Genomic DNA, 27,438 nt, shown 5'->3' on the forward strand with positions numbered 1-27,438 from the left:
GGGGCATACAGGGTGGCAACCACTCACCAGGAGGCCTCTGCCCCTCGTGGCCCTTTGCAGGAGGCACCAGGGCAGGACAGGATGGCGCTGAACAACACGACTGCTGTGTGGCCCCTGGCCAGGCTGTGCCAAACCCCATCTGGGTCCCACCCATCGCACCCCCTGTGCCGATTTCCATAAGGGGCAGGGCTTTGCTCACCCCCTCCCCTGGCAGCACCCCTCCATTGCCAACCCCCAATGAAAGAGGCCAGAGTTGCCCATGAGTTGTCCTTTATTAGTGGCTTTGTTCAGTGCAGGACAGCTGGGCGGGGGGAGGGCAGCACCAGAGCAGGGTGCTCCTGGGGGGGTTGGGGTACGGAGAAGGGGTGACCCTCAGGGAGGGGCTGTGCTCAGTCACAAACCCAGGCTGGCACAGAGGTCTTGAGTTGTGCCACTCTGGGGCAGGCTCTGCTCCTGCCCATCATTGCCCCAAGCCCCTGGTATTCATGTGCCAGCGAGCACCCCCCCCCGCTACCCCGCCAGCCAGGAGTGGGCAGCTCAGTGAGGGGAGTCAGACCACGTGTGTCTTGGCCCGTTGCAGCCACTCGCCCCACAGAACGGCCGGGGGCAGGGAGCTGGGGGTCACTCTAAGAGCTAAGGCAAAGGGAGCAGGAGCTGCCCCAGTGGTGCTGTGCAGAGGGCTCGGGAGGGCTGGGCACACAGGCTCCCGGGGCATATGGCTTTATCCTTTAGTGTCAAGGGCTGCGGCTGCCCTGTGGGAGAGGTTGGGGGGACCACTTTGAGACTGAGCTGCTCTGCACTGGCATATGAGCACCCATCTCCCTGTGCCTGATGACGTGTGTGGGGCCCGGGGGTGCTACAGGCTGGGTCTGCCCCTGCCAGAGAGCCTGGGATTGCATTCATGCCAGAGGGTGAGAGCCCGCCCTGCATGGGCAGCTGGCCTCCCCATCTCTGCCACTCTCCCGCAGGGCCCAGCCCAGGGCAGTCACCCTTCTTACCCAACTAGGCACCTGCAGCCGTTGGACAAGAACAGACACCCCACAGCTGGCCCACGCTGCCCTGGCACTGCCTAGGTGGGTCAGGCCAGAGATGGGTCATTGCCTCCAGAACACCCTGTCTGGGGGGCCTGATGCCACAATGGTGGGCCAGGCTGGGGGAGAAGCAGGTGCCCCATGGGGCCCAGCAGTTGCTGCCTCTCCTCATCCAGCCCCTGCCCCCCATCAGTGCAGAACGCTCAGCCTGGGGTGGGTGAGGGCAGGTGGCAGGTGAGGGGATCCTAGCTCTCCATGGGGACAGCAACCGCCTTGCTCTGATCCTCGGCCTTCGCCTCTGGCTCCCCCGTGGGCAGCAGCAGCGCTGGGCTGGGGCTGGAGTGACGCTGCTTCCTCATGAATGGGAAAACCCTGCCAGAGAGAGCCACAGGTTAGTGCCCAGGGCCTGGGCAGTGAAGGGCAGAGTTAGCATCCAGGGTGAGGTTAGCACCCAGACGGGGGCTATGTGGGATGGGTTTAGTGCCAGGAGTGGGGACAGCGTGGGGTGGGGTTAGTGTCTGGGGCGAGATTAGCACCCAGGGGTGAGTGAGCACCTGAGGTGGGTTAGTGCCTGGGACAGGGGCAGTGCTGAGCGAGCTTGGCACAAGCAGAAGGGGGAAGAGCCAAGTAGGGTTGGCACCGGGGGGGGGGGGGGCACTGTTAGGGGGCCTGGACCAGCTCTCCCCCAGCAAGCCCCTGGCCTCTCCCCTGCTCATCCCGCAGGCCTAGGCTGGGCACCCTGTGTCCACTGGCTGCCCGGGCCCCACTCACCGTTTCTTGGTCTCTGGGGGCACGATGGCCTCTGCCAGCAGGCTGCGGTACAGCTCCGACTTGAGGAAGCGCGGGTATGAGTCCTGGGGGCAGTGCAAAGCATGAGAGGGGGGATGAGCCCCAGGCGAGCCCAACTACGGGCCTCCTCACTGCTCTTCTCCTTCCCAGCGACCAGCCCTCCCCACGACCCCTCCCCCACTCCTTAGTGACCAGCCTGGGGGTGCCTCAGTTTCCCCAAGGCAGTTCTTAAGTATCTAGGGGGTGGGGTAAGGGTGTATGATCATTGCAGGGCCCTAGAGGGCAGGTGTGTGCAGGGGTCTGGACACAGAGGATGGCCGACACCCTGTTTCCTGGCAACTGATGGCCTGACCCTTCCCCCCTGCGAGGTGAGAGCTAAAGGGTTGGAGAACAAAGGAATCAGGTGACCTCCTGGCCCGGGAAAGGGACAAAGGCCAGAGGAGGAGGGGCTGGAGGGAGTTTCAGTTTGGGGCTGGCTGGAGACATGGAGTGAAGGGCAGACGTGGTTGTCTGGCTCACTGCCCCACACAATGGGCCCAGCTGAGGGGTCCTGCTCTCTGCACCTACAAGCTCTGTTTTAGACCATGTTCCTGTCGTCTAATAAACTTCTATTTTACTGGCTGGCTGAGAGTCACGTCTGACTGCAGAGTTGGGGGGCAGGACCCTCTGGCTTCCCCAGGAGCCCCGCCTGAGCGGACTCACTGTGGGAAGCGCACAGAGGGGCAGAGGATGCTGAATGCTCCGAGGTCAGACCCAGGAAGGTGGAAGCTGTGTGAGCTTTGTGTCCTGGAGACAGGTTGCTCACAGGCAGGCGACTGCCCCAGAGTCCTGACTGGCTTCATGGGGAGCAGTTCCAGAGCATCACCCAGAGACTCTGTGACACCCTCCCCCACTTCTCAGTGACCAGCCTGCCCCATGGCCCATCCCCTGCTCCTCAGCCACCACCACACTGACCAGCTTGCCCTGGAGAATGCCCTTCCCCCCCATCCTCCAAGCAGGACCCAAAAAAAAAGGAGCACTGGATAAATTCATGGAGGTTAAGTCCATGAATGGCTATTAGCCAGGATGGGTAAGGAATGGTGTCCCTAGCCTCTGTTTGTCAGAGGGTGGAGATGGATGGCAGGAGAGAGATCACTTGATCATTACCTGTTAAGTTCACTCCCTCTGGGGCACCTGGCATTGGCCACTGTCGCTAGACAGGATACTGGGCTGGATGGACCTTTGGTCTGACCCAGTATAGCCGTTCCTATGTTCTTATGTCCACCCCCCTCTGCCCATGCTGCCCGCTCGGGCTGGTAAAGCTGCAGCCCAGTGCCCAGAGCTCTCCCAGCCCCGTGGGTAACCTGGGGCAGCTGAAGCTGAGGAGGAGGTGCCAGTGCCCAGGAGAGGGGCAGGTGTGGGGGCAGGGCCCAGGCCCCCACCTTCTTCATCAGCATGTAGATGTGCATCTGGGCATCATCCATCACGTAGCGATGTGGCGTCTTGATGCCCTCCAGGGTCCTCTCCATGGTCTTGCTGTCGATGTTCACCCAGCGGGTGGCGCCGGGGGCCAGGAACTGCCTGGGGAGCAGGGCACACACCCAGCCTGAGCAGGGCTGGCTCAGGGCCATGCGGGGTGCTCCTGGGCTCCCAGCAAGGGCACCGCAGGGGCAATGGCCAGGGGGCTCCCCCTGCAGGTTCGAGGGGCAGAGGCCATGGGCTCAGACCCCACCCCGGGCCCCATCCACACAGCTCTGTCAGGGCACCCGCCAGGTCAGCTCAGGTTGAGGGTCAGCAGCTAGAGAGAAGTTGGAGGAGCCGCCTACAGGTTCCCAGGTCCCCAAATCAGCCAAGCCCTCCCCCGCCCCGCCTCCCCACATGCCCTGGGCCCCTCCTGTGCATCTGGGACTGGCACCTCCCCCCAGCCTCTCCTGCGCGTCTGGGACTGGCACCCCTATCTCCTCCTGCGCGTCTGGGACTGGCACATCCGCCCCCAGGCTCTCCTGCTTGTCTAGGACTGGTATGCACCCCTCCCCCAGGAGGTGAGAGCCGTGCCAGCTCTCCAGAACCGTGCTCCGCACTGTGCTCGGAGCCACAGGAAAGAGCTGCCCCAGGGGACCCCGATGTATAGGCCCCATTGGGCTGTAATGCCTTGCAGAGGGGATCACACACCGCCCCCTCTGGCTTGATGTGTGGGGTCAAGTGGGGGGCAGAGCATGGGACAGGGCACTCAGATAGATGGAGTCCACGATGCAAGCACAGTGGGAGCATGTGGGGGCTTGTCATGGTGGGGGTGTGGCGGGGGCTCGGTGCAGTGGGGTCTCAGGGTGGTGGGGCTCTGTGAGTTGGGGGTGTCATGGGGGCACAGCGGGAGTGTAGTAGGGGATCGCTGTGGCAGGGGCTAGGCACGGTGGGGGTGTAGTGGAGGCTGGGCACGGTGGGGGCATGGCGGGGGTGTGATGGGGGCTCAGCAGGGCACTCACAGATAGATGGAGTCTATGATGTGGGCAATGCGGGTACAGCAGGGAGCACATGTGGGGTGTGGTGCAGTGGGGCCACGGCCGGGCACTCACTGATAGATGGAATCCACGATGTCGGCGATGCGGGCCTGCTCCCCGTAGCGCAGCTCCTCACACGCCTCCCAGAAGCTCAAGTTCTCGGCTGGCGGGAGAGAGATACTGTTGGCAGCACAGAGCAGGGAGCGGCCCAGCCATGTGGCTCACGCTCCAGCTGGGCCCTGCAGGGCACAGGTGCCCATGCATCGCCGGTGAGCGAAGGACGGAGAAGATACAACCCCTGTGGGGGCCATGTGCAGAGGAGCCATGTGAGGGAGGATCCCTGCCAGGCGCTCTGCTGCCAGCCGTGCCAGCCCCTGAACCCCTGTAAGCCCAGCAGGTGCTTGAGCTGTGGCTGGAGTCCTGCACCCATGGCACTGGAGGGGCTCTCCCTGGAGCTACCCCACAGGAGGGGCCGCAATCCCAGGCCTTCTCCAGCCAACCCCGGCAAATGGCTCCTCCTGCCAGCAGGGCCCCGTTGGGCAGGAGGGAGGAGCCAGCCCCAGCCTGGCACCATTGGCCAAAGCCAGCCGGGCAGGGTAGGTCACTCACCGCTGAACTCCTTCTTGAGGAACTCCAACAGCTGCCTGCGGCCCAGCGTGTCACCCAGCAGCTCACTGAAGCTGAAGCCCCAGCGCTCCACGCGCAGCTTGGTCGGCGTTGTCACCCTGCGGGGGAGGGAACCAAGGTCACAGGGGCTCCTGCTGCCACTGACCCCCGTCCTGAGACAGGCTTGGGGGAGCCCCAAGGAGCTCGGCCCTGAGCTGGGGCCCCAGCCCATCATCCTGAACCAGGCCCACACCTCCCCGTCTGGAGAGTCCCCACTAGCTCAGGCTTAGCAGTGCCCCCAGGACCATGGCAGCACCAGGCTGGGCCCGGCCTGCCTGTCATGGTGCCTGGGTTCACAGTGTCCCCCAGTGGCATGGCAAGGTCTCCAAGCAGGCCCCCTGGGCCAGCGTTGATCAGTGACCCTCCCCACAGCACATGGCAATGGGGCAACAACTGAGGGGTCCGGGAACCCAGTGCCCACTGCCTGCAGCACGCTGATGTTCTTCCGGCCCCTGCCAGCCCCAGTGCTGGGGAAGAACCAGCCACAGGCTGGATCCCCACACTGTGGCCTGTGCTGCCCCCTGCCCCGTGCGCTTACGTGGGGGCGTTCATGGCCCAGTACGTGGTGTCGTCCGTGATCCAGGGGTTACTGGGCAGGCAGCCCGACATGATGGGATCATGGGGCACGTACTGCTCGTTGAATTTGATGTACCTGCCAAGGGAGGAGTGATGGTGAGCACGGCTGGGCTCTCCGCATGGCCTCCACCCAGCAGACAGGTCCAGCTTGGGGCCGGTGGACCTGGGAGCTGTGCCAAGCAGCACTGGGGAGCAGGCATTGCTGCTGCTCTGTCCCACATGCCCTGCCAGTGCCCCCCAACAGATAGATGGACAGATAGAGCCTGGCGCCTTGGCAGGCCCAGGAAGGGCTGGTCTCCGAGGGCATGGGCTTGCTTTCCCTTGCTGCCCGGGGGCTCTCTGGGAAGCACTCCCGGATGCCCAGCCTGCTGCTGGTTCCCAGCAAGCCCTAAGGATGGGACATGGCTCAGAGCCAGGGCTCCAGCCAGGCCTCGGGGTGTGTGTCATGCTGCACAGATTCTGTCAAAGCCCTTCCCAGCCCCACGGCCCGCTGCACTGCTCTGCATCAGCCCTGGGCATAGGGCCTGGCCCCAGGGCGATTCCTAGAGGGGCTCCCTGTTTCTGCAGGCACCATGTCACCCCCACAAGCAGCAGGGCCAGGGGCCAGCACAGAGTCAGCTACTGTCTGTGAGGGTCACACAAGCACCAGCTTGGGGTAGAGATGCCACCAGGCCACAAGAGGCTGCAGTGTAATGCTGAAATATGGACACTGCCACTTTTGGGGGCCCAGGACTGGTCTAGCAGGGGCTGTGGGTCAGGATTGAGGGGCACTGGCAGAGCTGGGGGGTGGAGGGAGCCCCAGGGCTGGGATAGCAGGGGTTGCAGGTCAGGATTGAGGGGGACCAGCAGAGCTGGGTGTAGCTCCAGCCCTGGAATAAAAATCCCACTAGCTAAACCCAGTGGGGCTCTGGGCCTGGGATGCTAATATCCTAGTAGCGCCCCCTGCTGGAAAAGGGAGTCACATAGAGTAGGTGTGGCTCCCACTGGGCACCAGCAGCTGAGGGGAGAGTCTGGCGTTATTAGGTGTGAGTGGAGCTGTCTTCACTCCCTCCCACAGAGCCAGGGGCAACTGCAAGGTGTTTGCACGAGCAGCTCAGCCCTGTGCCCAGGGACGGGGATGGAAATGCCAGTGAGGCTCCCCGGGGCCTGCCCCACCCCCCACCTGGGGATGGCAACTTACCCCTCCAGGCAAATGGAGGACTTCACGCGGGTCCTGCCCATGGCCTTTCGGCAGCACTCGATCTGGGTGCGGGTGCAGAGAGGAGTGGGGTTGAGGAGAGAACGGCAGTGCCCGGCCATCCCGAGAAGCAGGGCACAAATCCTGGAGGGACAGGAGCTGCTCCGGCTGTTACCTACCCCCAAACTCCCTGCCAGGCCATGGGGAAACAGCAAGAGCCTGAGCCAAGCCCGGGGTGCCTGAGGCCCAAACCTCCCCACTCCTCAGCCCTTTCTGGACAGATTTAGCAAAGCTTCCCCTGCTCCTGGTAGGGCGGGATACAGGGCACAGCCATGGGCATGGCCCATCCACTCTACACATGCCCCTCAGCCCTGGCACGGCAGACACAGTCCCATGCAGTGATGGCTGAGCCAGTGCTACTGTGGGGTTTCCAGCAGGGTCACGATCATGTCAGGAAACCCACAGGCCTGGCTGGATGAGCCACGGGCCATCAGCAGCCTCCCCTCCACCTGGTTCCCCATGGGCCTGGCTGGGCGAGCCACGGGCCATCAGCAGCCTCCCCTCCACCTGGCTCCCCGCGGGCCTGGCTGGGCGAGCCACGGGCCATCAGCAGCCTCCCCTCCACCTGGCTCCCCGCGGGCCTGGCTGGGCGAGCCACGGGCCATCAGCAGTCTCCCCTCCACCAGGCTCCCTGCGGGCCTGGCTGGACGAGCCATGGGCCATCAGCAGCCTCCCCTCTGCCTGGCTCCCTTAGCTCACTGGGGGGCTCTGCACAGTCCGAGAGCCAAGGCCCTAGGGAGTGGCCTGCCCATCCACTGCCCAGCGTGAGACTGGGCCGGCACCAGCCTCGCACTCACCTCCCGCTTGTAGTAATCCGTGTTCTCGGGCTGAAAGAGACCGACAGAGGAGTGTGAGCACCCAGCCGAGCCCCTAGAAAGGCTCTGCTGCGAGCCAAGAGCTTGGCCATGCCAGCCCTGCCCAGAGAGGGTTCACCCCAGCATCTCCGGGCTTGGCTGCTAGCCCGCCTCGAGCCATGCCAACCACATGCCCATGGCACTCCCAGCTGCATCCCAGCCCAGCCAGACTGGGGCTATGGGCGTTGGGCAGGCTCTGGAGGGCGCTTTGCTCTGCCCACTGGGGAAGCCACACTGCATGGGGCCCCCCACTCCAGCTGGGCCAGGGCCAGAGCCCTGGGGGAACAGCAGCAGGATTCCAGTCTCCCATACTCCCGGCGGGGTAGAAGGGAAAGCAGCAAGCTGCTCAGCCATGAACCCAACACCAGGGTGATGGGCACCTGCAAATGCCCCCAGCACACATGGGTACCCATCCCCCAGCAGGCAGCTCCTCACCGCACAGGAGGGGAGGGGTCAGGTGCCAGCACTGGCACAGAGCTGCCTGGTACCATACCAGGCGGGTGTCCAGGAGAGCGGGGAGCCAGGCAGCCAGGGGGAAGTGTCTCCGCAGGATGCAGGGCGGGTGGAGGGCGACGCCCTGGCATGCTGGGCCGTGCAGCCACCAGCTGGCCGGAAAGGATGGCACAACTGCACAGTGCCAGCTGAGAGGGTGCGGCGCCCTGCTGTGTGACTGCCAACACAAACCCCAGAGCTGCAGCCCCTGGTGCTGCCCAGCCCCATGCCCAGGGTGGGAGATGGGAATCCGGGATGGCCCAGAGCCCTGTTCCAGCCACAAGAGAGCACTGCCCCTCCCCACGGCCTCCTTCCACGCCACCCAGGGGGCATGGTCACCAGCCCAGCCCACGCTCACACATCAGTAAATGGAATAGAACCCAGGAGTCCTGTCTCCCAGTGCCCTGCTCTGTGTGCACCCCCCAGCCCTGTGCAGCCCGGCCCATCACACAGGCCCCGTCGTGGGCAGCTCTGGGTTAGGGACACTTACTTGGACAGAAGACGAGGCACGAGACAGGAGAAGAGAAGAGAAACAAAGCCAAGCAGTTAGTAAGGAGCCGGCACGACAGACGGACAGAAGAGGAGAGGAGCCCCCGGGGGCTGCGTTAGTGACACCACGACACACAGGACGGGGCACCAATAGCCGCTGAGTGACAAACCCCCCCTGAGGCCAGCCATGGCTCTGATGGCGCTCGGCCCCCATCCCAGGGCTGGCTTGGCTAGAGGCCAGGCCCACGGCTCACTGCAGCAAGGGCTCTGGCCAGGCCGGGAACTCCATGCTGAGGATGCAGTGCCCACAGGGCAGCCACTGGGACCCTTTGCGGCTCTCGGCACCTGCTGACATTGCTCCCCGAGGACTGCAGCTGGCTCTCCTGCCAGGGCTCTGAACAATTGCCATGGCAGCTCTCTGTGGCCACTGTGGAGGTGAGGAGAGGGTGCCCAGAGCTGGCAGGCGTCGGGCAGGTCACGCTAGGACAGACAGCCCAGGAGCACCAGGCCCAGCCTGTCACCCAAAGCAGCTGGCATGGCCAGGGAGTGGCTGGCTGGGTCAGGCGCTGGCAGAGCAGATTTGTATTCACTGGATAGCCTGGCAATGGTGTGCAGGGAGCGTCAGGGCCAGAGGGCTGGCAGGGCGGGCACTGGATACGAGCTAGGGGAGCTGGGGGAGGCCTGGCCCTCAGGGCTCTTGTCTCCCCAGCAGATCTGCAGGGCCCAGCCCACTGTGGATTCCCAGCCATTAGCAGCGCTGGGGGATTAGTGAGCAGGTGGTGCACACAGCGGGGAGGACGAACTCCACACACAGGGAGGGGAGAGATCAGAGACGGGGTGGGGAACAGCTGGGAAAGAGATGTTAATACACCTGGGGACTAATCCCAAGCAACCCGATGATGCTGAGGGGCCCAGGGTGAGAGCAGCAGTGACCTGACTGGAGTCTGCAGTGACTGGGGCTGGGCACAGAGAGGATCATGCCCTGGGGGCTCAGGTGCACCCACAGCTACCAGCGGGCCGAGGCGATGCTGGGGGCCATCCTGAGGACAGGAGAGCCAGCATCGCCTCCCCCAGCTCTGGGATAGGAGAACGGTTGCGCGCTGCTCTCATGCTCCGGGGCCACGGCCAGTGGCCGCACCAGTCAGCGGGGAGAGTTTCGCTTTCCCTGAAGCATCAGAGATGGGTCCCAGCTGGGGACGGGCCAGCGGGCTCGGGGTGGGACAGAAAACCCTCCGTCCTTGACACCTGGCCGCTGTGCTCTGGGTCCGGCTGATCCCCAGATGGGGGGCGGGGGCGGCGGGAAGGAATTTCCCCCAGCGCAGATTGGCAGGGACTTTGGGGGGTTTCCAGCCTGGGGCCCATCTGGGCACGTCTCACGTAACCAATTTTCAGGCACTGGTGCACTGTGGTCCCGCTGGCGAGAGCTGAAGTCCCTGGGCAGGGGTAGCTGGGTGAAAGGTCTGGACTGGGTGGTCTAATGGGCGCTTCTGGCCTTGAGCTGTGTGAACCTCTGATCGTGAGGAGCAGCCCGTGGGCTCCGGGAGGCTCCCAGACCTAGCTCCACGTCTGTTCCACGTGGCTGTGGGACTCCACCGGGCCGGGCTAAGGAAGCACGTGGGGGCCCAAGGGAAGCAGCCCTGGCTGGGCCAGTCTTTACCTAGTCGGACTGGGAAGAGTTAAGCAGCTTCTCAGACAGGCCCGACAGCAGCCTGTGGCAGTCTGCTGGGAGCCCTGTGCCCCTGCACAAGTGCCCTGGCAAATGGGCAGTGGGGAACAGCCCTGGGCTGGCCCCAGGGCAGGGTGTGGCTGGCACAGAGCTCCTGTCCCAGCAAGAGGGAGGGAGGTGCACACCCTGGCAGGACACTCACCAGCTGCACCCGGCTGATGTGGCAATTCCTCCGCTCCGGCCCATGCTCCATCACGTTCAGGGCTCCCGGCTGCCAGAGGAGAGAAAATGAGGTCAGGACCCCACTGACTGCCTTCCCCAGTCCCCGTAGCTCGCATCTAGTGCCCATCCCGTCACCCCCCTGGCACTGGCCACCAGGACGCTTGTGCAGAGAGCCTACCTCGGCTCTGAAATCCTGGCACAGGGAGTGCCAATCCACCTAGACCTGACCTCATGGGACCAGTGCAGCGCCTGGGGCTCGGCGCACTGACACCAACTTAACGCGCACCTCGGGGAGCTGCAGCAGGGGCTGGCAGGGCCCGAGGGGCTACGCGGGGGCTCTAGAGCTGGGGGATGCTGAGCGATGGGGTGAGCTGGGGAGCCCATCAGGCTGCGAATGGTCTACTGGGGGGGGGGAGGACTGGGGGCTCCCGCTTGGGGGAAAGTTCACACCACACTGGGCGTGGTCACCCCTTAGCACTTTCCATGCCAGCCTCAGGGCTCCCAGGGGCACAGGGCCGCATGCCCAGGTCCCCGGGCACATGTGGCTACACAGGACCCCTGTACTACAGGCAGCTCTCTTCTCCACCTGTTCCCCATGGGCCCAGGTACCAGAGTCAACGCAGAGCAGGGCCCTCCGTTCAACCCCCAAGCCACGCTCGGCCCTCGGGCTGGCGGCAGGGCCCCAAGGCCAGCTCTTTGTGCTGCCAAGCAGGGTATCAGGGCTAGCTTCTGTCTGGAGATGGGGTAGCCCAGGCTAAGCATGCTGGGATAATCCTGCCATGGTCCCAGCGTCCCCTGCCAGGAAAGGGGCTGGAAAGCTCCAGGTCTTGTGCAGGCAGACCCACACCAGCCAGCAAACACGCAGTCCAATTTTCAACAGTGCCCCCAGGCTGGGGCACCCCCTGCGGCCCGGACGGGCGTCTCGAGCAGGGCTCCCCAGTCTGGGGCCCGGGCTCTGCCAGCAGGTGCAGCCACGGAGGGCAGAGTTGGGAGCAGGGCACAGCCAGACACACATGGCAGCAGGCTCAGCACTCTCTGGTTCAGCCCAGTTCCCCAGGGGGTAGCTGTCCATCAGAGAAAGAGCCCCTCAGGGTGCCCGCTGCAGCTTGTGCCCCATGGATCCCTGGGGGGCTGCAGCCTGGGCCCGGTCCCGCAGTCCCGAGGACACTAGCTATTGTGTAGCTGCCTGGGGCGGGAAGTCAGCGCTCCCTGCATGTGGGACGTTTGGACGACAGGTGGCCTTGGGTGCTGCTGCCCTGACGCGCTCCGGACGGGCCCTGCGCACCCCTTACTTCCCCTCACCCGGCCCTTCCAGCAGGGAAGACCCGGGCGCAGGGCAGAACAGCAATCCCGCCGCAGTGCCCTGCCCCTGAGCTGGAGATCCCCCAGGGACTGCAAGGCCCCGTCTGCCTGCCCAGCCCCCATAGCAGCAGGCAGTGACTGGCATTAGACTAAAGGGAAGGCAGAGGATTTAACGCCAGCTGTTGTGGCCCGCTCCTGTGAGCCGGCGCTAATGCTCTGAGTGCTCCCTGCACCCGTCCTCTGGGAGAGCGCGCCAGGCCGGGCATGGGGGCAGCTGGCCTGGGGGGTTGAGAGGGGAGTTGCGCTCCTGGGCAGAGCTGCAGGGAGCTGGCACAGGGCTGTGTGTGCCCAGCTGTGCTGCACGGCTGGGGAGAGGAGACCCACCCTCCACGGTGCTGAGCTCTGTGGAGGTGCGGGATTAGTGGGGTGAGGCCCTCAGAGCCAGCCAGCACGGAGTGGGGGGAGCAGCCCCAGCTTCCCTGCCATTGAGGGCTCTCTTCCCCGCGCCAGCCCCCGGCTGCTGCCCATGCCCTGGTGAGTTGCAGCCTCATCACACCAAGACACAGGGGTTAAGCCCTGCCAGGGGAGGGACGGCCACCCCCTTCCAGGGCTCTGTGGTACGAGGCTGGATGCCCCTCAGAGCACTGGAGGGCTGCCCAGAAAGCCAGTGCCCTCTGGTGGGCGGGGAGGAGAGGGGCTGATGCATGCCTAGCTGGGGCAGTCGCTGCCAGCAGGCAGCACGAGGGCAGGCGGGTGGCCTCTAGGCTCGTCACTCACTGCCTGGAGCCAGCACCTGACCCTGTGGGGGTCGGGGCGGATGGGGGCTCCCTGGAGGTCTCATGGAGGGAGGCCTCAGTGGGCCTCTGAGCTGCCAGCACAGGCAATGATGGGACAGCCCCCTGCCCCCCAAGGTGGGCTCCGCAGGGCCCATGTCTCAGCCAGGCTGACTGCGACAGGCTGGGAGGCTGAGTCCCAGGGGCCGGACGCCAGGGTCCCTGAGAATTCCCCCTCACCGCCCCGCCCAGCCTCTGCAGATGTCTGCCCTCAGCTCTGCTATGGCCCAGCTCCTTTCCCTGCAGGGGATGTGCGGGGCTCATGCCCAGCATGGACGGCACTCAGGGTGGCTGTGCCAGTGAGGCAGGTGTGGTGTGCCTGTCCCATGGCTGGAGAAGGGACTGGAATGCAGCTGTCACCCCACCACACAAGGCTGGCCATGCCCCACCTTCGGGGGGTTGCCCTGCCAGCCACGTCTCACCCCACTCCTCCTCAGGGGCTCTGCCCAACCAGCATGCCCCACCCCACCCCCGACCCACCCAGGGGTCCTGCCCCACTGTCCCATCTCGGGGCTCCCACCCTGCCAGCACACCCCGCCCCTGCCCTGCTCCACCCCAGGGGCTTTGCCCCACCAGCATGACCCACCCTGTCTTCTGCTCTGCCCTGGGGTCCCATCCCACCCCAGAGGGTCCCGCCCCACCCTCTGGCCCACCCTGGGGGTCCTGCTCCACCGCCCTGCTCTGTTCTGAGGGTTCTGCCCCGCCGGCACATCTCACCTCGCCTCGCCCCGCCCCGCCCCACTCCACCGCCCTACCCCGAGAGTCCTGCCCTGCCACCCTACCCTGTGGGCCCCACCCTGAGGGTCCCGCCCCTCCGCCCTGCCCTGCAGGTCCTGCCCTGCTGGCACGCCTCACCCCACCCCACACACCCCATACCAGGGGTCCCGCCCTGCTGGAATGCCTTACCCCGCCCCACCCTGGGGGTCCTGCCCCATCACCTTACCCCGGGGGTCCCATCCCACTGGCGCACCTTGCCCCTCCACAACCGGGGATCCCACCCTGCCAGTGCACCTCGCCCCACCTCATGGGTCCTCCTGCCACCCTCAGGGCTCCCCAGCAGCCCCACCAAGGCGTGCACCCTCCTGCTACGAGGGGCCCCAGGGCTCTGGGCCAGCATGGCCTTACCGGGGGCCTGTTGACCAGCCAGTAGGCTTGCTCCTGGCAGTCTATGACGATACGATCCCCCTTCCGTCGCTGCTTGGCTGCCCTGTCAATAGAAGGGTAGCATCAGAGCACGGCGTTGCCAGGGGCAGCCGCTCACACCAACCCCTTAGCCGGCAGGGCAGACGGCTTCTGGCACCTCCCGGGGACAGGGGGGAGGAGAATCATGCCAGGCCTTGGCCTTCCCCCAGGTGGGGCAATGGAAGCTCCAGGCCCTGCCTTGCCCAGAGGGGTGCCTGCACTCATGTCCAGTGCTTGAACGCACCCGCCTGGCTCCATAATTGTCCTGCCAAGATTGGCAGCTCCCTTGGCCCTCCTCCCAAACGCCATGCTCAGGCAGAGCCGCCCTGGGCTCCAGTGCTCAGACACCCCAGTCCCTGCTTCGCTCAGCCAAGCTGTGGTTGTGGTTGGGTTGGACGCTGACCTGGGCGACAACCCCCTACAGCTAGCCCTGCCCCCAGGCACCAGGGCAGAAACATTGCAGCCTCTGAGCAGCCACTCCCAGCACCTGCCCCAGGAGGCGGCGGGAGGGAGCTGGCCAGGCCGTGAGTAGCCGCTAGCTGGGCCCGAGGCCCTTCCAGTCTGTCGGGCCGTCCCTGCGGTGGTCACTCGCCAGTGCCCAGCTGGAAGGACCCGGATTTCCCGCCCCACTGTGCTGGGCTCATTCTCAGCACTCAGCAACGGCTTAGTGTCCAGGCCCCACGGGCTCCCTGGCCGAAGTGGCCCGGGGAAGCTGGGGGCAAGGGTAGCTAGGAAGGGTGGGAGGAGGTTTGTAAGCGTGGATCAGCAGGGAAACTGTTAACAATGTAACCACTGGAATTCAGATCATCTGTGCTTCACAGACACAGCTCACCCTGGCCAGATTCCCTTGGGCCTGCGCCCTGCTCAGCCATTCACGCTAGGGCAAAGCGGGTGTGAGATGATCCGCTCAGAGGGTAGGTGGGCACTGGTGCTAATGACTGCCCAAGATACTGGGTGACTGGCCTATGGGCTCAGACTGCCAGTGGGCACAGGCACACAGCTTGGCATTAGCGCTCATGGTTCTGTTTGGACCTGGGGAGCCCATGATTTTGGGAGGCCACGCTGGGATGGGCCTGGGTGCCAGTGAGTGCCGAGCCCCCAACACATACAGCACCCCCTACTGGTCACTTTGCAGCATGACTCTGCAGCAGAGGTCATCAAATTGCCACAGCCCTGGGCATACTGGTGCCAGCTGAGCCAACATGGATGGGCAAAGCACTACTTGGGCCTGGACTCCCCCCAGCCATGCTGCAGTGCTGGGGTTCGGTCCACTGGAGGGGACTCACCGGAGCTGCTCCCGCGCCTGCATCACCACAAAATCCCAGGTGTGGTTGATCCTCTTGTGCAGCAGGTTGTAGTTATCCTAAAGCGAGTGTAAAAGGCAGTCAGTTGGGCTGGCCCTTCCCCCACAGGGCTCCCCCAGACGGACCCATGCCAAGCAGGGGTGTGGGGCCCCCCAACCCAAATTCAAAGGGCTCTCCAGCGCTGCCTCTGCCTGCAGCCTCCTGAGCTCACCAGGACTCCCAATCCATTGACTCCCCTCATCTGCTCCCTGACCATCCACAGCCCCCTGCTGTCCCATCCTGGGCTCCCACCACAGCTCCACCCATGCCCCTTAATCCCAACCCCCCATAGGCTTGGCTTGTGCTAAGCAGAGACTCAGAAGTGGCTCAGGTGAGACAAATGTCCACTAGGGGCTAAGCTCAAACTCATTGCACTTGTGACCTAAAGAGGGTTCAGATTTGCTGACATCTCTCCTGGGCGGACGCTCAGTTCCCTGCCCCGCCCCCCCATCCCTGTGCCCCACAGGGCTGTGATGGACTGCAGTGGGCAGAGCTCATACCTTCTCGTGGTCTATCAGGTCACCCTGCTTGCGGATGTTCTTCTTTGCCAGGTAGATTGCTGCAGTGAGGAAGAGGGGCTGTGTCAGGGTGGGGAGCCCTTGAGGAGTGGGAGCCCATGGCCACAGAGCTGGGTGGCCCTGGCAGCCTGGGCCTGGCACTGCCTCGGCTTTGATCTCTCAGGAGGAGTCATGCTAATGGGTGCCCGTTCCCCTTTGCCCATGCCCCCCCAGGGGAGACCCTTTCCCCTCTGTACTAGGAGGATGGCATCAGGCAGGGTCAGGGGCTTGCCCATGCCCTCAGGACCAAGATCAGAAGGCAGGACACCAGGCCTCCAGCTCTGGGCTCTGGCTGCGTCTCCCCCAGCTGGGACTCTGGGGAACAAGAGCCAAACACAGCATGTCCCAATGGAGGGGGGGGGCACCGGCTTGGGGAACCACAGCGCCCAGGGACACCACGCTGGGATGGGGCCTTCCCTGCTCACATGGCAGCTGGCAGCCTGCACCTCAGAGCCGTGTTTCCTGCAGATGGGGGTGAGCAGGGAGGGCAAGGGGCACAGGGCAGCCCTGGCTGCTGCCAGAACCTGGCCATGGAGACAGGCCTGACGAGCCAGGCAGCCTGTACGCTGCGTGGGGCAGGGAGAGACGACACCCACCGTAATCCAGTTCTGTGGCCGGCCACTTGGAGCTTGTCCAGAAATAAGGAGTCTGTGGACAGACAGAGACAGACACTGAGCGGGAGCTGCAAGCGTGGGTTGCTGGCCCTGGCCCCACTGGGGAAGGATCTGTGCCAGGACTCACTGGGCTGGGGGTGGGTCTGGTGATGAGCCAGATCAACACCGCCACCAACCAGGCTCCTGGGGAAACTGCGGGAAAGCTCCAGGCCAGAGATGTGGGAGCAGATGCCCTCAGGACAGCCCTTCTCCACGGGCTGGGCTTCTCTGGCCACAGCTACAGGACACAACCCACCCAGCCAGGCAGAACCTGGTGAGCCCCAGTCGTGCAGCCCCTCTGCTCACAGGCAGAGCACAGCATACTTCCCTGCACGCCCACCAGCCTGCCTCTGGGGACGCATCCCGCTGTGCTCGGAAGCAGTGCATCCTGGGAGATTTCAGAAGGTGCCTGCTCACATTCACTGGGGCACCCTGCCAAAGGGGTCTCTGCCAGGATGTGAGACTCTCCCTCCACAGCTGCTCCTGCAGCCCCGGGCATCTGCAGGGGCACAATGGAGCAGTGCAGGGGGCTCCCAGGGGTGCTGCCTGTCCAGTGCCCACGAGGCTGGAACAGCCCTAAAGCTGGGGTCTCACTCCCATGGTCCCCGCATCGATGGGAGTTAGTGCCACTCACGGGCCCCAGGGTGAGCCAGGTCAGGCTCTGTCAAACCACATGACAAGGGCTCTGCAGCCGCTTCCCACTGAGCATGGCGCTGCCACACATCATGCCCCTCAGGATGGTCCTCTCCAAAGGGCACTCACCTGAGCTGGGCCCCTTTAAACTCCCTGTCCCCAACCCTGCAGGGAGTGCGCCCTCCTGGGTGCTGGGGTGTGACGGCCCTCACTGGCCAGCAAGAGGCTGCTGCTGCTGGGTAGGGCTCGTGCGGTGCTTCCCAGGGTGAGGACAGAGCCTAGGTGGCAGGTGGCACGTCCCACACGAGGGTGGCAGGGAGCCCGCTCCTGGGTGGCTCACTCACCCTGTACATAGCCCTGTCCAGCAAGGATTGATCCGCTAGTGTGATAAAGGAGAAGGGCCAGGCAGGCTGGGCGGGCGCTGGATTCAGTCATAGAGCAGAGTGCCCGTGCTGTGGCCTAGGCTCCGGGCAGGACCCTCTAGGCGGGTAACATTAGCCTGATGCCATGCCCTGCAGGGACGGTGCAATGGACACATACTGGCTGCCAGCCCCAGTCTCTGCAGCGCCTGCCCTTGGCACAGCTCAGTATGTTGGGGGCATCAAGAAACCTAGAGCGAGCACTTCACTGGGAACAGGCCTACCTGGAACCTGTAGGAGGAGTGGGCTCAGAGGCCCAGCCCCGGGCCCCTCGGGGGTAGTGCCAGCCCTGCTCCAGCGCCAGGCCTACCTGGAACCTGTAGGGGGAGTCGTCGGCCCGGAGCACCAGGCTGCGGGGGTCCTTTAAGGGGTAGATGTAGCCATGCTTCACAAGGAGGTTGCCGAGATGCAGGGACTCTGCAGGAGAGAGCATAACTGGGGGCTGGGAGAGGAGGGGGCAGCTCCCTTCTGCCCCGCGCTGGGCCTGCGCCTCCCGCCTGCACCAGAGCCTCTTCCATCCCCACGCGGTGCCTCAGTTTCCCTGAAATCCTCCTTCAGGTGTGTAGCGAAACCCGCGCATGCTGCTGGCTCAAGTGCAGCCCGCTTATCTAATGAGCCGGGTGGGCTGCCCCTGGAGCCATGCCCCCAGCCTGGCTGGAGAGCCAGAGAGCCCCTGTCACCAGGGCTCAGCAGTATCTAGCCAGCATTGCTCTGCAGGGCTCCTCACAGCCATTGCAGGGAGGAGCCCCGCACCTCCTCCCTGACCTCTTGGCTGTTGAGAGGATCAGGGCTGAGCGCAGAAGAGAGGATGGAAGGACGGTGCCCTGAACATGCCGAGCTGCAGGCCGGTTCCCAGGGGCCCAGAAGAGCAGATGGGACCTGCCTGCACCAGGGCTGCTGCCATCCCGAGGGGCCCAGCCTGGCGCAGAGCCCACAGCACAACCCAGCAAGAGCCCATCACGATTCAGCCCCAGCACAGCCCCACCTGCTGGCTATGAGGCTGCGCCCAAGGTGGGGACAGAGCTTCTGGTCCCTTTCATCAGCCAGCGGAGCATGTCCCAGAGACAGCTGGGCTTCCTGGCCCCATGGCCCTGCTCCACCCAGAGCTGTGCAACAGGGGGTGGGGTGAAGCAGGGGAGACGGGCAGAGCCCAGCATGGGGTCAGGACAAGAGGGAAGGGCAAGAATGGGGCAAAGACACAAAGATGAAAGCAGCAGGTTCCAAGCAGAGAAATAAAGGAGGGTCCCTGCTTTTCCAGAGCTAGAGAACGCAGCCTCTCCCCATGGCGTTCACGCCAGCCCCCGCCAGCAAACCCCGGGGAGAGGGGTGTTCTCCGCCCAGGAACGCCTGGTCCAAGTGCTCCCTGCCCATGGTGAGTGCCAGCTGCACCAGGCCCTCCCGCAGGCGTGGCAGGGGCCACCCAGCCAAGTGTGGCCAGGGCAAGGACTTGCAGGTAGCGGGGTGCAGAGCTTTCACAGCAGCCGGGGCCATTCGGGGGGCAGTGGTGGTGACTGTCCCCAGCTGGGTCCCGGTGCTGGGAGCCCAAAACGCTTGCAGAGCAGCCCAGATGGGGGCTCTGCAGCAGCTGGCTCTCCCCTGCCCAAGCTGCGCCCAGACCACAGCCCAGGCCATGTACGGTCCCCCACTCAGCTCTCTGCGTTTCACTGCACCTGGTCCAGCCCCAAAGCAGGGCAGCTGGGAGCTCTGACCCCGCCTGGCTGGGCAACTGCCTGGTGGTGCAGCCATGAGGAGCTGCTGGGTGGGTGAACCCTGCCTGCTGACATGGGGAGTGCCCGGCCCCCTGAGAGCCAGACCAACCCAGAACCACCTCCTGCTGGCTGTGCTGCTCTGGCAGGTGCGGGGAGGCTGGAGTACAGGGAGGCAGGGGCTGGGAACGCAGAACAAGAGTTCCCTTGGGGGGCAGGGCTGGTTATAGGAGAGAGCAGGGCCCTAGGAATGCTGTGGTGTCAGATAAAGCCTGCCAGGGAGCTGGCTGGAAACTGTCAGCGCTGGCGGCTCGCGGCTGGGGGCCAAGGTGCTGAGTGGCCCATTCCCATTAGCTCCTATCCCTGTCCCAGGGACAGCGCACGCCTGGTTGGGGACAAAGGGGGCATCCCTCTGGGTGCCAGGACCCCAGCACTGTCTACCCTCGCTCCCTCCCTCTGGGCCCAGAGCACAGCTCACCATCGTGTGGGCTCGCCCCCTGCGCCGTGGGGAAGGAGGGAACACAAACCCGGCTGGCTGCTCCCATCCCACTGAGCAGGCAAAGCCAAGCAGCACACAGAGGTCAGGGGACACCAAACCCCACTGGGCCTGCTATGCCCCCGCACCCCTGGTAAGCCAGTGGGCAGTAGGCCCTGGCTATGTCTGCTGGGCTAGAGGCCAGGCAGTCTGAGGTGTTTAAATCACTTTGGCCAGATCCTTTCTTTGCTGGGCGATCTCTCCCAGCCACTGCGGCCATGGGACTGCAGATGGGGATTCGTAGCACCCACTCCCTCCTCAGAGCTGGGGCTAGCCCCAGGCCCGATTGGCAGCCCCCAGCCACGGCTCTCTTGGAGGGGAGCTGACTGCCAGGCCAGGGAAACACTGAGGGGGAGACGCTGCCCATGGCGGCAGTAACATGGGCCCCCCACACCACGCTGGCAGGGACGGTTCTGTGCCCTCAGCACCAGGCTGGAAACAGAGATTCATATCCCAGTTGGGGGGGGGGGGGCATATCTTGGCCTGGACATGCCTGCCTCACTGCTGCACTGCACAAGGCAGGCAGCCACCGTACCCCACCCCTGAAGTGGCTGCAGTTTAAGTCCACTGAGTGTTACTGGGCATCTCTCTCTCTCGCTCCACTTTTAGGTCAATGTGCCCGCAGCTAAGCGGTCCCAGAGGCTCTGAGGATGGGCACCAGGGAGACAGTCCAGCAGACAGGCTGGGCCAGGCTGGCCCTGGGAGCCATGTCGTCCCACAGCACCCTGACTTTGGTGGCTCATTCTTGGCCTTCACGCTGGGTGAACTGTACCTCTGCACCGGCTGCATTGCAGCCCCTTCCCTGCGCTCTGGGGCTCAGACCCAACAGCAGCAGCCTCGAGAGCTGCCCACCTCACAGGCTCCGGGAGAGGCCTGGCTGGGCCAGCCCTGGGGCAAGCTAATGCAGACCTAGCGAGGCTCATTCCCGTGCCTGCTGCGCCCCTGGCAGCACACCAGGCTCTATGGGGAGAAGAGGGGGGTGGCTTGGGCAAGCATCCTGATGAGGCAGCCTGGCGATACAGGGGCCAGATCGGGGCCTGGCATTGCCTTGGCCCAGTAGGGGAGTTGGCAGAGCTCACGTCTACAAGTTCTGCAAACCAAGTGAGTGGGTCTCATCTGCCCCCCGCCCCCTGCAGGGATACAGTCTCTGAATACCTGTCCTGTAGGGGTGGGGGGCCTGACACCAATGGCACAGTGCCTGTCGGGGGGGGACGGACACTCACCCTCCTCAGAGATGGCGTACTTCTGGATGAGCCACTCCACGATGTCGTTACCTGGAGGACAGGAGTGCCCGGCATTAGGGGGCGAGCTGTCTCAGACAGGAGACCAGGCCGGCTGGCAGCGCTGCCCTGGGCCAGCACAGCTGGGCAGGGACTGGCGCTGGCACAGCTGGGCACTGTCACCCATGAGGTAAGGGGTGCCCAGCTCTCGGGGTGGGGGGTGCCAAACTGCAAGCATAGGGGACAGCGAGTTAGAAGTGAGGGGTGTTGACACAATCCCCACACCTGTGTATAAAGGTGACACAGGCGTGGGGCAAGGGCAAGCCCAGGGGGTGAGGCGGGGGTGGGGCAGGGGCAGAGATGCGGGAGGGGGGAGGGGATCAGGGCTGGGAGGGGTGGCAAGGGGGTAGGGTAAGGGGACAGCCAGGGGAGTAATGCAAGGGTGGGGAGGCAGGTCAAGGGGGTGACATGGGGGCAGGGGAGGGTCATAGCTGCGGGGCTGACACATGGGTGGGGTGGGGACAGGGGAGTAACACAGGGGTGAGAGGATGTCAGGACCAGGGGGGCAGTGGTGATGCAGGGATGGGGCAATCAGGGCCAGGGGGAGGGGTGATGCGGGGCTGACGGGAGGTCAGGGCCAAGGGAGGGACGGGGCGCGAGGAAGGGGGTTGTGGCCAGGGGGTGATGTGGGGGTGGGGCAGTCAGGGTCAGATAGGGGTGGGAAAGGGCTGCTGGCCTCCTTGTCCCTGCTTGTGCTGGACCCCACCCAGCCCCAGCTGCTCTTTTCTGTGCCTGCCAGGCCAGCAGCAGTGAGCACACCAGGGCCCAGCCCGGCCAGAGCCAGCTCCCCACTCAGCCCCATGCACCACTGCCCACACGGAGCTGCCTGGGAGCCTCCAACCCCCAGCCTCCCCCAGAGCTGCTCCTTGGAGCCTGTGCTCTCAGGTCCAGGGTGCGGCTCAGTGGGCTGGGAGCAGCCACGCACTGTGCACACCCCCACCATGCACGCAGTGTGCGCTCACAGTGATCACCACACACAGTCCGTGCACACAGACCCAGGCACCAGTGTGCGCTTAGAGTGATCACCACACACAAAGTGTGTGCCCCCCCACCATGCACACAGTGCGTGCCCATAGTGATCACCACACAGTGCACACCATGCATGGAGTGAACACTCACAGTGATCATCGCATACACAGTGCACGCATCCCCTCCATGCACACAGTGCGTGCTCCCACACACACACCATATACATGGTGTACACACCCATGGCTAGCCCCCAGACAGTGCCTGAACACACACACACACACACTGTGCACTTACAGTGCCATGCGCATGCCATAGTGCTTGCACACTCCACACACATCACACAACCTCCCCTCCCCAATCACCCATGCCTCACACAGTGTGCAATCACATCAACACCCCCCCACTCCAAACACACTCAGAGCCCTTGCCCAGAGGATGGCAGTGGGGGGAGCTGCAGTGCAAGGCACACTCATTACCCTAGCACTCCCACACACTCACAGCTGCTCTGTGCTCTCATATCCAGGGCACAGTGCACATGCACAGTGAGCAATGGCAGGGTCTCCCCACTGAGTCACCAGTGCCCGGGGCTGACTGGCTCAGGCCGGGCTGGGGGGCGACAGAGTGGAGGGGATGGCACGGCAGGAGAGGGGATAGCAAGGCAGATGACTGACAGTCCCGGGGGCACGAGAGCTGCATGCAGGGAGGGGGCAGGCCAGAAGCCTGGCAGCACTCACCCGTCATGGCGTGTGGGATCACCGTTATCAGCAGGCGCTGGTTTCTCATCTTGATGCCCATGTCAGGATCCTGCATGCTTACGATCACATGCTCCATCTGGGGAAGAGAGCAGCTGAGACGCTAGCTTGGGGACAGCAGCCCTCCTCCTCCCCCCACCCGCTCAGCATGGGATCGGCCAGCAAACTGCAAGCGTTCCAGCCCCTCTGCCCACGGGCAGGGCAGCCCCACACAGCAGAGACAAGAGGGGAATGTGGGGCCCTGTGGGCAGCACAATTCAGCACAATTCAGATCGGACAAATACCGGGGGATGCACAACGGAGGGAATAACCCAAGCTGCTCCCAGTGACCTGCAGACCCGGGCCGTGCATCGGGAAATAATCCTGGGCGTCACTGCGGGCAGCTCTACGGAGAAAAAAACAAACCAGGGGCACAGGGCGGGGAAGGATGCAGGGAGCATTGTAACATCTGTACATAAATCAGTGATGCAGCCTTGTCCGGACATGGTGTGCAGCACTGGTCCCACAGCTCATCACAGGATATGGCAGAGCTCCAGGGGTGCGGAGAAGGGCGATGAAAAGGATCAGAGGCTGGAGAAAGTGAGGAGCAATTGAAACGACTGGGATTGTTCCCTTGGAGAGGGGATGGGTAAGAGTCTGTTATCGTGTCCTCTATCAGATACTGACTGCTCTAGAGACGGTAGACTGGGAGTGTCTCTTCTCCCGGTCGCGTAACACAAGGGAAATTCAATGTCACTGAAAGGGAACAAATCCAACTGTGATCAAAGAAAATGTTCCTCACACAACACAGCCTGTGGAACTCACTGCCACAAGATGCTATTGAGGCCAAGAGCTCTGTAGGATTCCAACAGGGACTGGGTGTTTCTCTGGGTAACAGGACCCTCCAGGGTTATAACAAGACAGACTAAAATAACTGAGCACTTTGGCAGAGCTACAAGCCCTCCTGCTTCTGGGCAGGCACCACTCGCTGATGGGGTCACTCAGGAGGAGACTTTCCCAGGGGCGGGCTAGCCCAGAATTTCCTTCCACGAGTCAGGCAAAAAGCTTCCAGTGGTGCCAAGCGAATACAAACTGGCCGACCTCAGGTAGGCACAGACTGTAACTCTGGGACCCTTGGCAGATGGCACCAGGGGAACATAGGGGTTTACAGGGATCCCAGGGGTTGATATATGTAAAACGGGTCACCACAGGGTGGCATGGAAGGTCTCTACCAAGAACCCACTGACCATCTAAAGCAGGAATTGCTGTAACGCCCTGGGAAAATACTTCAGGCTGTGAAAACCCCACTTCATACCATGCCACTTTTACTTCTGCGCTGCTGCTGGTGGCAGTGCTGCCTTCAGGGGCTGCTCATGCCAGGGGACACTCAGAGGGCAGGAGCGTGCCTGTCGTGAACCTGCCGAGGGCCAGTGGGTACTGTATTGGCTGGGAGGGGATGGCGTGTGTTCTCCATGGCTGGTGGAGTCAGGGAGCTGAGCCCTAGCTTGCACAGACAAGACTTCTTCATGCTCAGGACAGGTGACAGCGAGGTGCCTCACAGCTCTGGGCACCCCCAGGAAGCATCACACAGATGAGCTCAGAGCTTGTGCAGACACTGCCCAAACCCCAGGGATCGCAGACCTCGGGCAGGCAGAGACCAGCCCTCGGGCTGTGCTGTGCAGACACTGCCCGACTCCGAGGGACCCCCTCGGCCAGTGCTGTGCCGACACTGACCTTCAGCCAAGCCCCATGCAGGATTTGTGTTTTCAGCAGCAATCCAGCTCCCATTGGATTCCCAGCTCCCATAGGATTCCCAGCTGCCACCAGCACGGGCTGGGGGAGTGTGGGGGGTGGCATTTTCCGAGTGTCCCTGCTCCACTGTGATGGAGTCAGCAAAAATAACAAACTCCCTCCCTGGAAATAATTCCTGCCCTGCTTTGAGGGGGACAAATTAAACACACAACCCGTGCTACAGAGTACATGGGGACAGGCAGCCCTACCCCAGCCCATGGGAACAGAGGAGCAGATGGGATGCAATCTGATTTTGAACAAACCCTCATAAGGCAATGCAGGGCCCTGGGCACAGTCCTGGGGTGCCCCCCCCGGACCATGCTGTGGCCCCATTCTCCCTTGGGATGGCAGCCGAGGTCAGAGCTAAGATTAATAGGCAGGTCCCAGCTCTTAGAGCTGTTATTTCAGGCTCTCTGCAGACTCAGACAGGCAGCACTTGCCTCATCTTTTCAAGCTTTTCTTGCATCCAGGAGGGCTGAAGATCTCATTTTTTGCTTAGAGCTGGTGGGATCCCAAGGCTCCAGCCTGGGCTATAGTGCCTGGGCCTCAATCCCGGCTTTTTGCCAGCTTGGGGACCTGGAGCTGTTTTTTTGAGCCTGCCACTGTGTTCCCAGAACCTCAGCATTTATTAGAGACCTAGCAATGGCTCCTGGCTGCCAAGAGAACTCGGGAGAGGGGGCCCAATTGCAAGGCCTCCTCCAACAGGGAGGGGGAGCAAAACACAGGCAGGGCGCTGGGCACTGCCCTGGCATCCCAAGGGGAAAGGGGGGGCCGAACAGAGGCAGTGCTGGGTGCTGCCCTGGCATCCCAGGGGGCTGGGGAGGAGCCTGGGGGGCAGGACAGAGACAAGACGCTGCCCTGGCATCCCGGGGGGGGGGGCAGAACAGAGGCAGGGCGCTGGGTGCTGCCCTGGCATCCCGGGGGGGGCAGAACAGAGGCAGGGCGCTGGGTGCTGCCCTGGCACCCCGGGGGGGGCAGAACAGAGGCAGGGTGCTGGGCGCTGCCCTGGCATCCCGGGGGGGGCAGAACAGAGGCAGGGCGCTGCCCTGGCATCCTGGGGGGGGGCAGAACAGAGGCAGGGCGCTGGGCGCTGCCCTGGCATCCCGGGGGAGGCAGAACAGAGGCTGGGCGCTGCCCTGGCATCCCGGGGGCTGGGGTGGAGCCTGGGGGGCAGGACAGAGGCAGGGCAGTGCTAGCCCGGGGGGACCGGCCCAGTGTGCGGGACACTGAGCCCCACTGCCCAGGCGGCCGTGGGGGCAGGACGGTACCCGGGTACCCGGCCCCGCCCGGCTGTCTGCAGACTCGGGCACACGCCACCCCCCGCTGCAGTTCGGGGGCCGGGCCTGGGCACCGCGGGGCTGCCCGGCTGCAGAGGGGGCGGGGCGGGGCGGGCCCGAGCCTGAGGGTCCCAGGGCGGGCCCAGCTCCGCTCACCTTGGCCAGGCCAGGCATCTGCAGGCGGCGCCGGGCGGCGATGGTCATGGCCGGGCGGGCTCCGGGGCGGCTCTGCCGGCATCGGCATCGGCCTCGGGCCTCTCTGCTGCCCCCGCCGGCCGCCAGCCCGCCCGGAGCCCGCCGCGCGTAACCCCTTCGGCCCCGCCCCGCCCATTCGAGACCCCAGCCCCCTTGTCCCCCCCGCACCTCCCTCCCCCTCGAGCCTCTCCCCTTCCTAGCGCCGCCCCGGCTTCCTGCGTCTCCCGCCTGTCCCCTTCCTGGTGCTCCCCCCCGGAACCCCAACCCCCTTGTCCCCCCCGCACCTCCCTCCCCCTCGAGCCTCTCCCCTTCCTAGTGCCCCCCCCGGGACCCCAGCCCCTACCCTGCCTCCTTGTCCGCCCCCACACCCTCCTCCCCCTCGAGCCTCTCCCCTTCCTAGTGCCCCCCCGCCCCCTGCATCTCCCGCCTGTCCCCTTCCTAGTGCCCCCCCGCACCTCCCTCCCCCTCGAGCCTCTCCCCTTCCTAGTACCACTCCTCGCTCCCCCAAGCTCCTGCACCCCTCCCCTTCCTACTGCCCTGCCTCTGTGCCCCCTCCTACTGCAGCCCGGGACCTGCCAGCTCTGCCCCTACACCCCTCCCTACTGCAGCCCTGCATTGCCTCCCTCTCCCACTCTGCCAGTGCCCCTCAATCCTGACCTGCAGCCCCCTGCTTTCCCAGCCTGGCTCTCCCTCACACACCATCCTATCCAGAGTATTTCTTTACTCTCTGCGTGACCTAGTCTGGCCTGCCCAGGGTTAGTCCCTTGCAGGGAGTGAAATAAGCCGCCTGGAAGGGGCACAATCCAACCCTGCTGTGGGGGGCACCCAGACAGGGCTGGTGGGGCAAGGAGGATGCAGCCAGCAAAGCAGCTGTGGGAGCTGGTTCCCAGGCACCCCGCACTGGTGCACATGCACCCCCACAGCCATCTCCCCCACATGGTGCCATCTCTGGGCAAAGGGCCCAGGCAGGAAGTCAGGCAATCCCCCCTCCATGCATGGGGGTCTTGCTGGGCCAGGCCCTGCAGTTCCACGAGGGTTGCTGGTCTACCCCCAGGAGCCCCTGCTCTGAGCCAAGGGAGCCTATCTCCACTGGGACCCCAGAGCCTAGCCATTGCCCCAGAGATGCAGAGCGTGGGCCACCAGCCCTGCTCCCAGCAGGCTGCTACGCACCCCTGCACGGCTTGCCCCATGTCCCAGCTGGCAGGGCAGTGCGGGGGCTCTGACCCACACCCCGTGGTAGAGCCCTATGGCTGCAGTAGCTTCTCTCAGCGAGGGAGGGATGGTCCTGAGTCCCACCTTGCCTGGCAGTGGTACCTGGCTCTGGGCATTGGCTGGGCAGTCTGGCAAGCCAGCTTCAAAAGCAGCGGATCAATCAGCTCCTCAGCTGCAGCAGGTGAGGCCTCACCAGCTGTTTGCAGGCAGCTGGGCTTTTCTGACAATCAGTACTCAGGTTAAATAACTTTTTCCTAGAGATAATTGGCAGGAAGAAAAGCATCCATCCCAACCTTATTCTTCCTTCACGAATGCTGGAGT

The 27,438-nt window shown here is 64.2% G+C and overlaps 1 protein-coding gene across 4 annotated transcripts; it reads right to left on the bottom strand.

Moving 5' to 3' along the window:
* Window positions 1–325: 325 nt before the first annotated feature.
* Window positions 326–27,438, bottom strand: RGS11 (regulator of G protein signaling 11). Of its 4 annotated transcripts, none has more exons than XM_074965638.1 (17): window positions 27,411–27,438; window positions 22,646–22,742; window positions 20,886–20,936; window positions 17,732–17,838; window positions 16,313–16,364; window positions 15,660–15,718; window positions 15,103–15,179; window positions 13,760–13,841; window positions 10,480–10,548; window positions 7,574–7,603; window positions 6,720–6,781; window positions 5,502–5,615; window positions 4,907–5,022; window positions 4,373–4,460; window positions 3,242–3,380; window positions 1,803–1,885; window positions 327–1,403 (listed from the first exon to the last, which is right to left on the bottom strand). In XM_074965638.1, the coding sequence occupies exons 2-17, from the start codon at window positions 22,740–22,742 to the stop codon at window positions 1,277–1,279; spliced, it is 1,353 nt and encodes a 450-aa protein (XP_074821739.1). In that variant the 5' UTR covers window positions 27,411–27,438; the 3' UTR covers window positions 327–1,276. The 4 variants fall into 4 exon arrangements, with proteins under 4 accessions (XP_074821738.1, XP_074821739.1, XP_074821737.1 ...); XM_074965636.1 differs by lacking the exon at window positions 27,411–27,438 and adding an exon at window positions 25,867–25,984 and having other exon boundaries at window positions 328–1,403; XM_074965637.1 differs by lacking the exon at window positions 27,411–27,438 and having other exon boundaries at window positions 326–1,403; window positions 7,574–7,597.

Source organism: Natator depressus, chromosome 10 (assembly GCF_965152275.1).
Source record: "Natator depressus isolate rNatDep1 chromosome 10, rNatDep2.hap1, whole genome shotgun sequence".
NCBI classification, from domain to species: Eukaryota; Metazoa; Chordata; order Testudines; family Cheloniidae; genus Natator; species Natator depressus.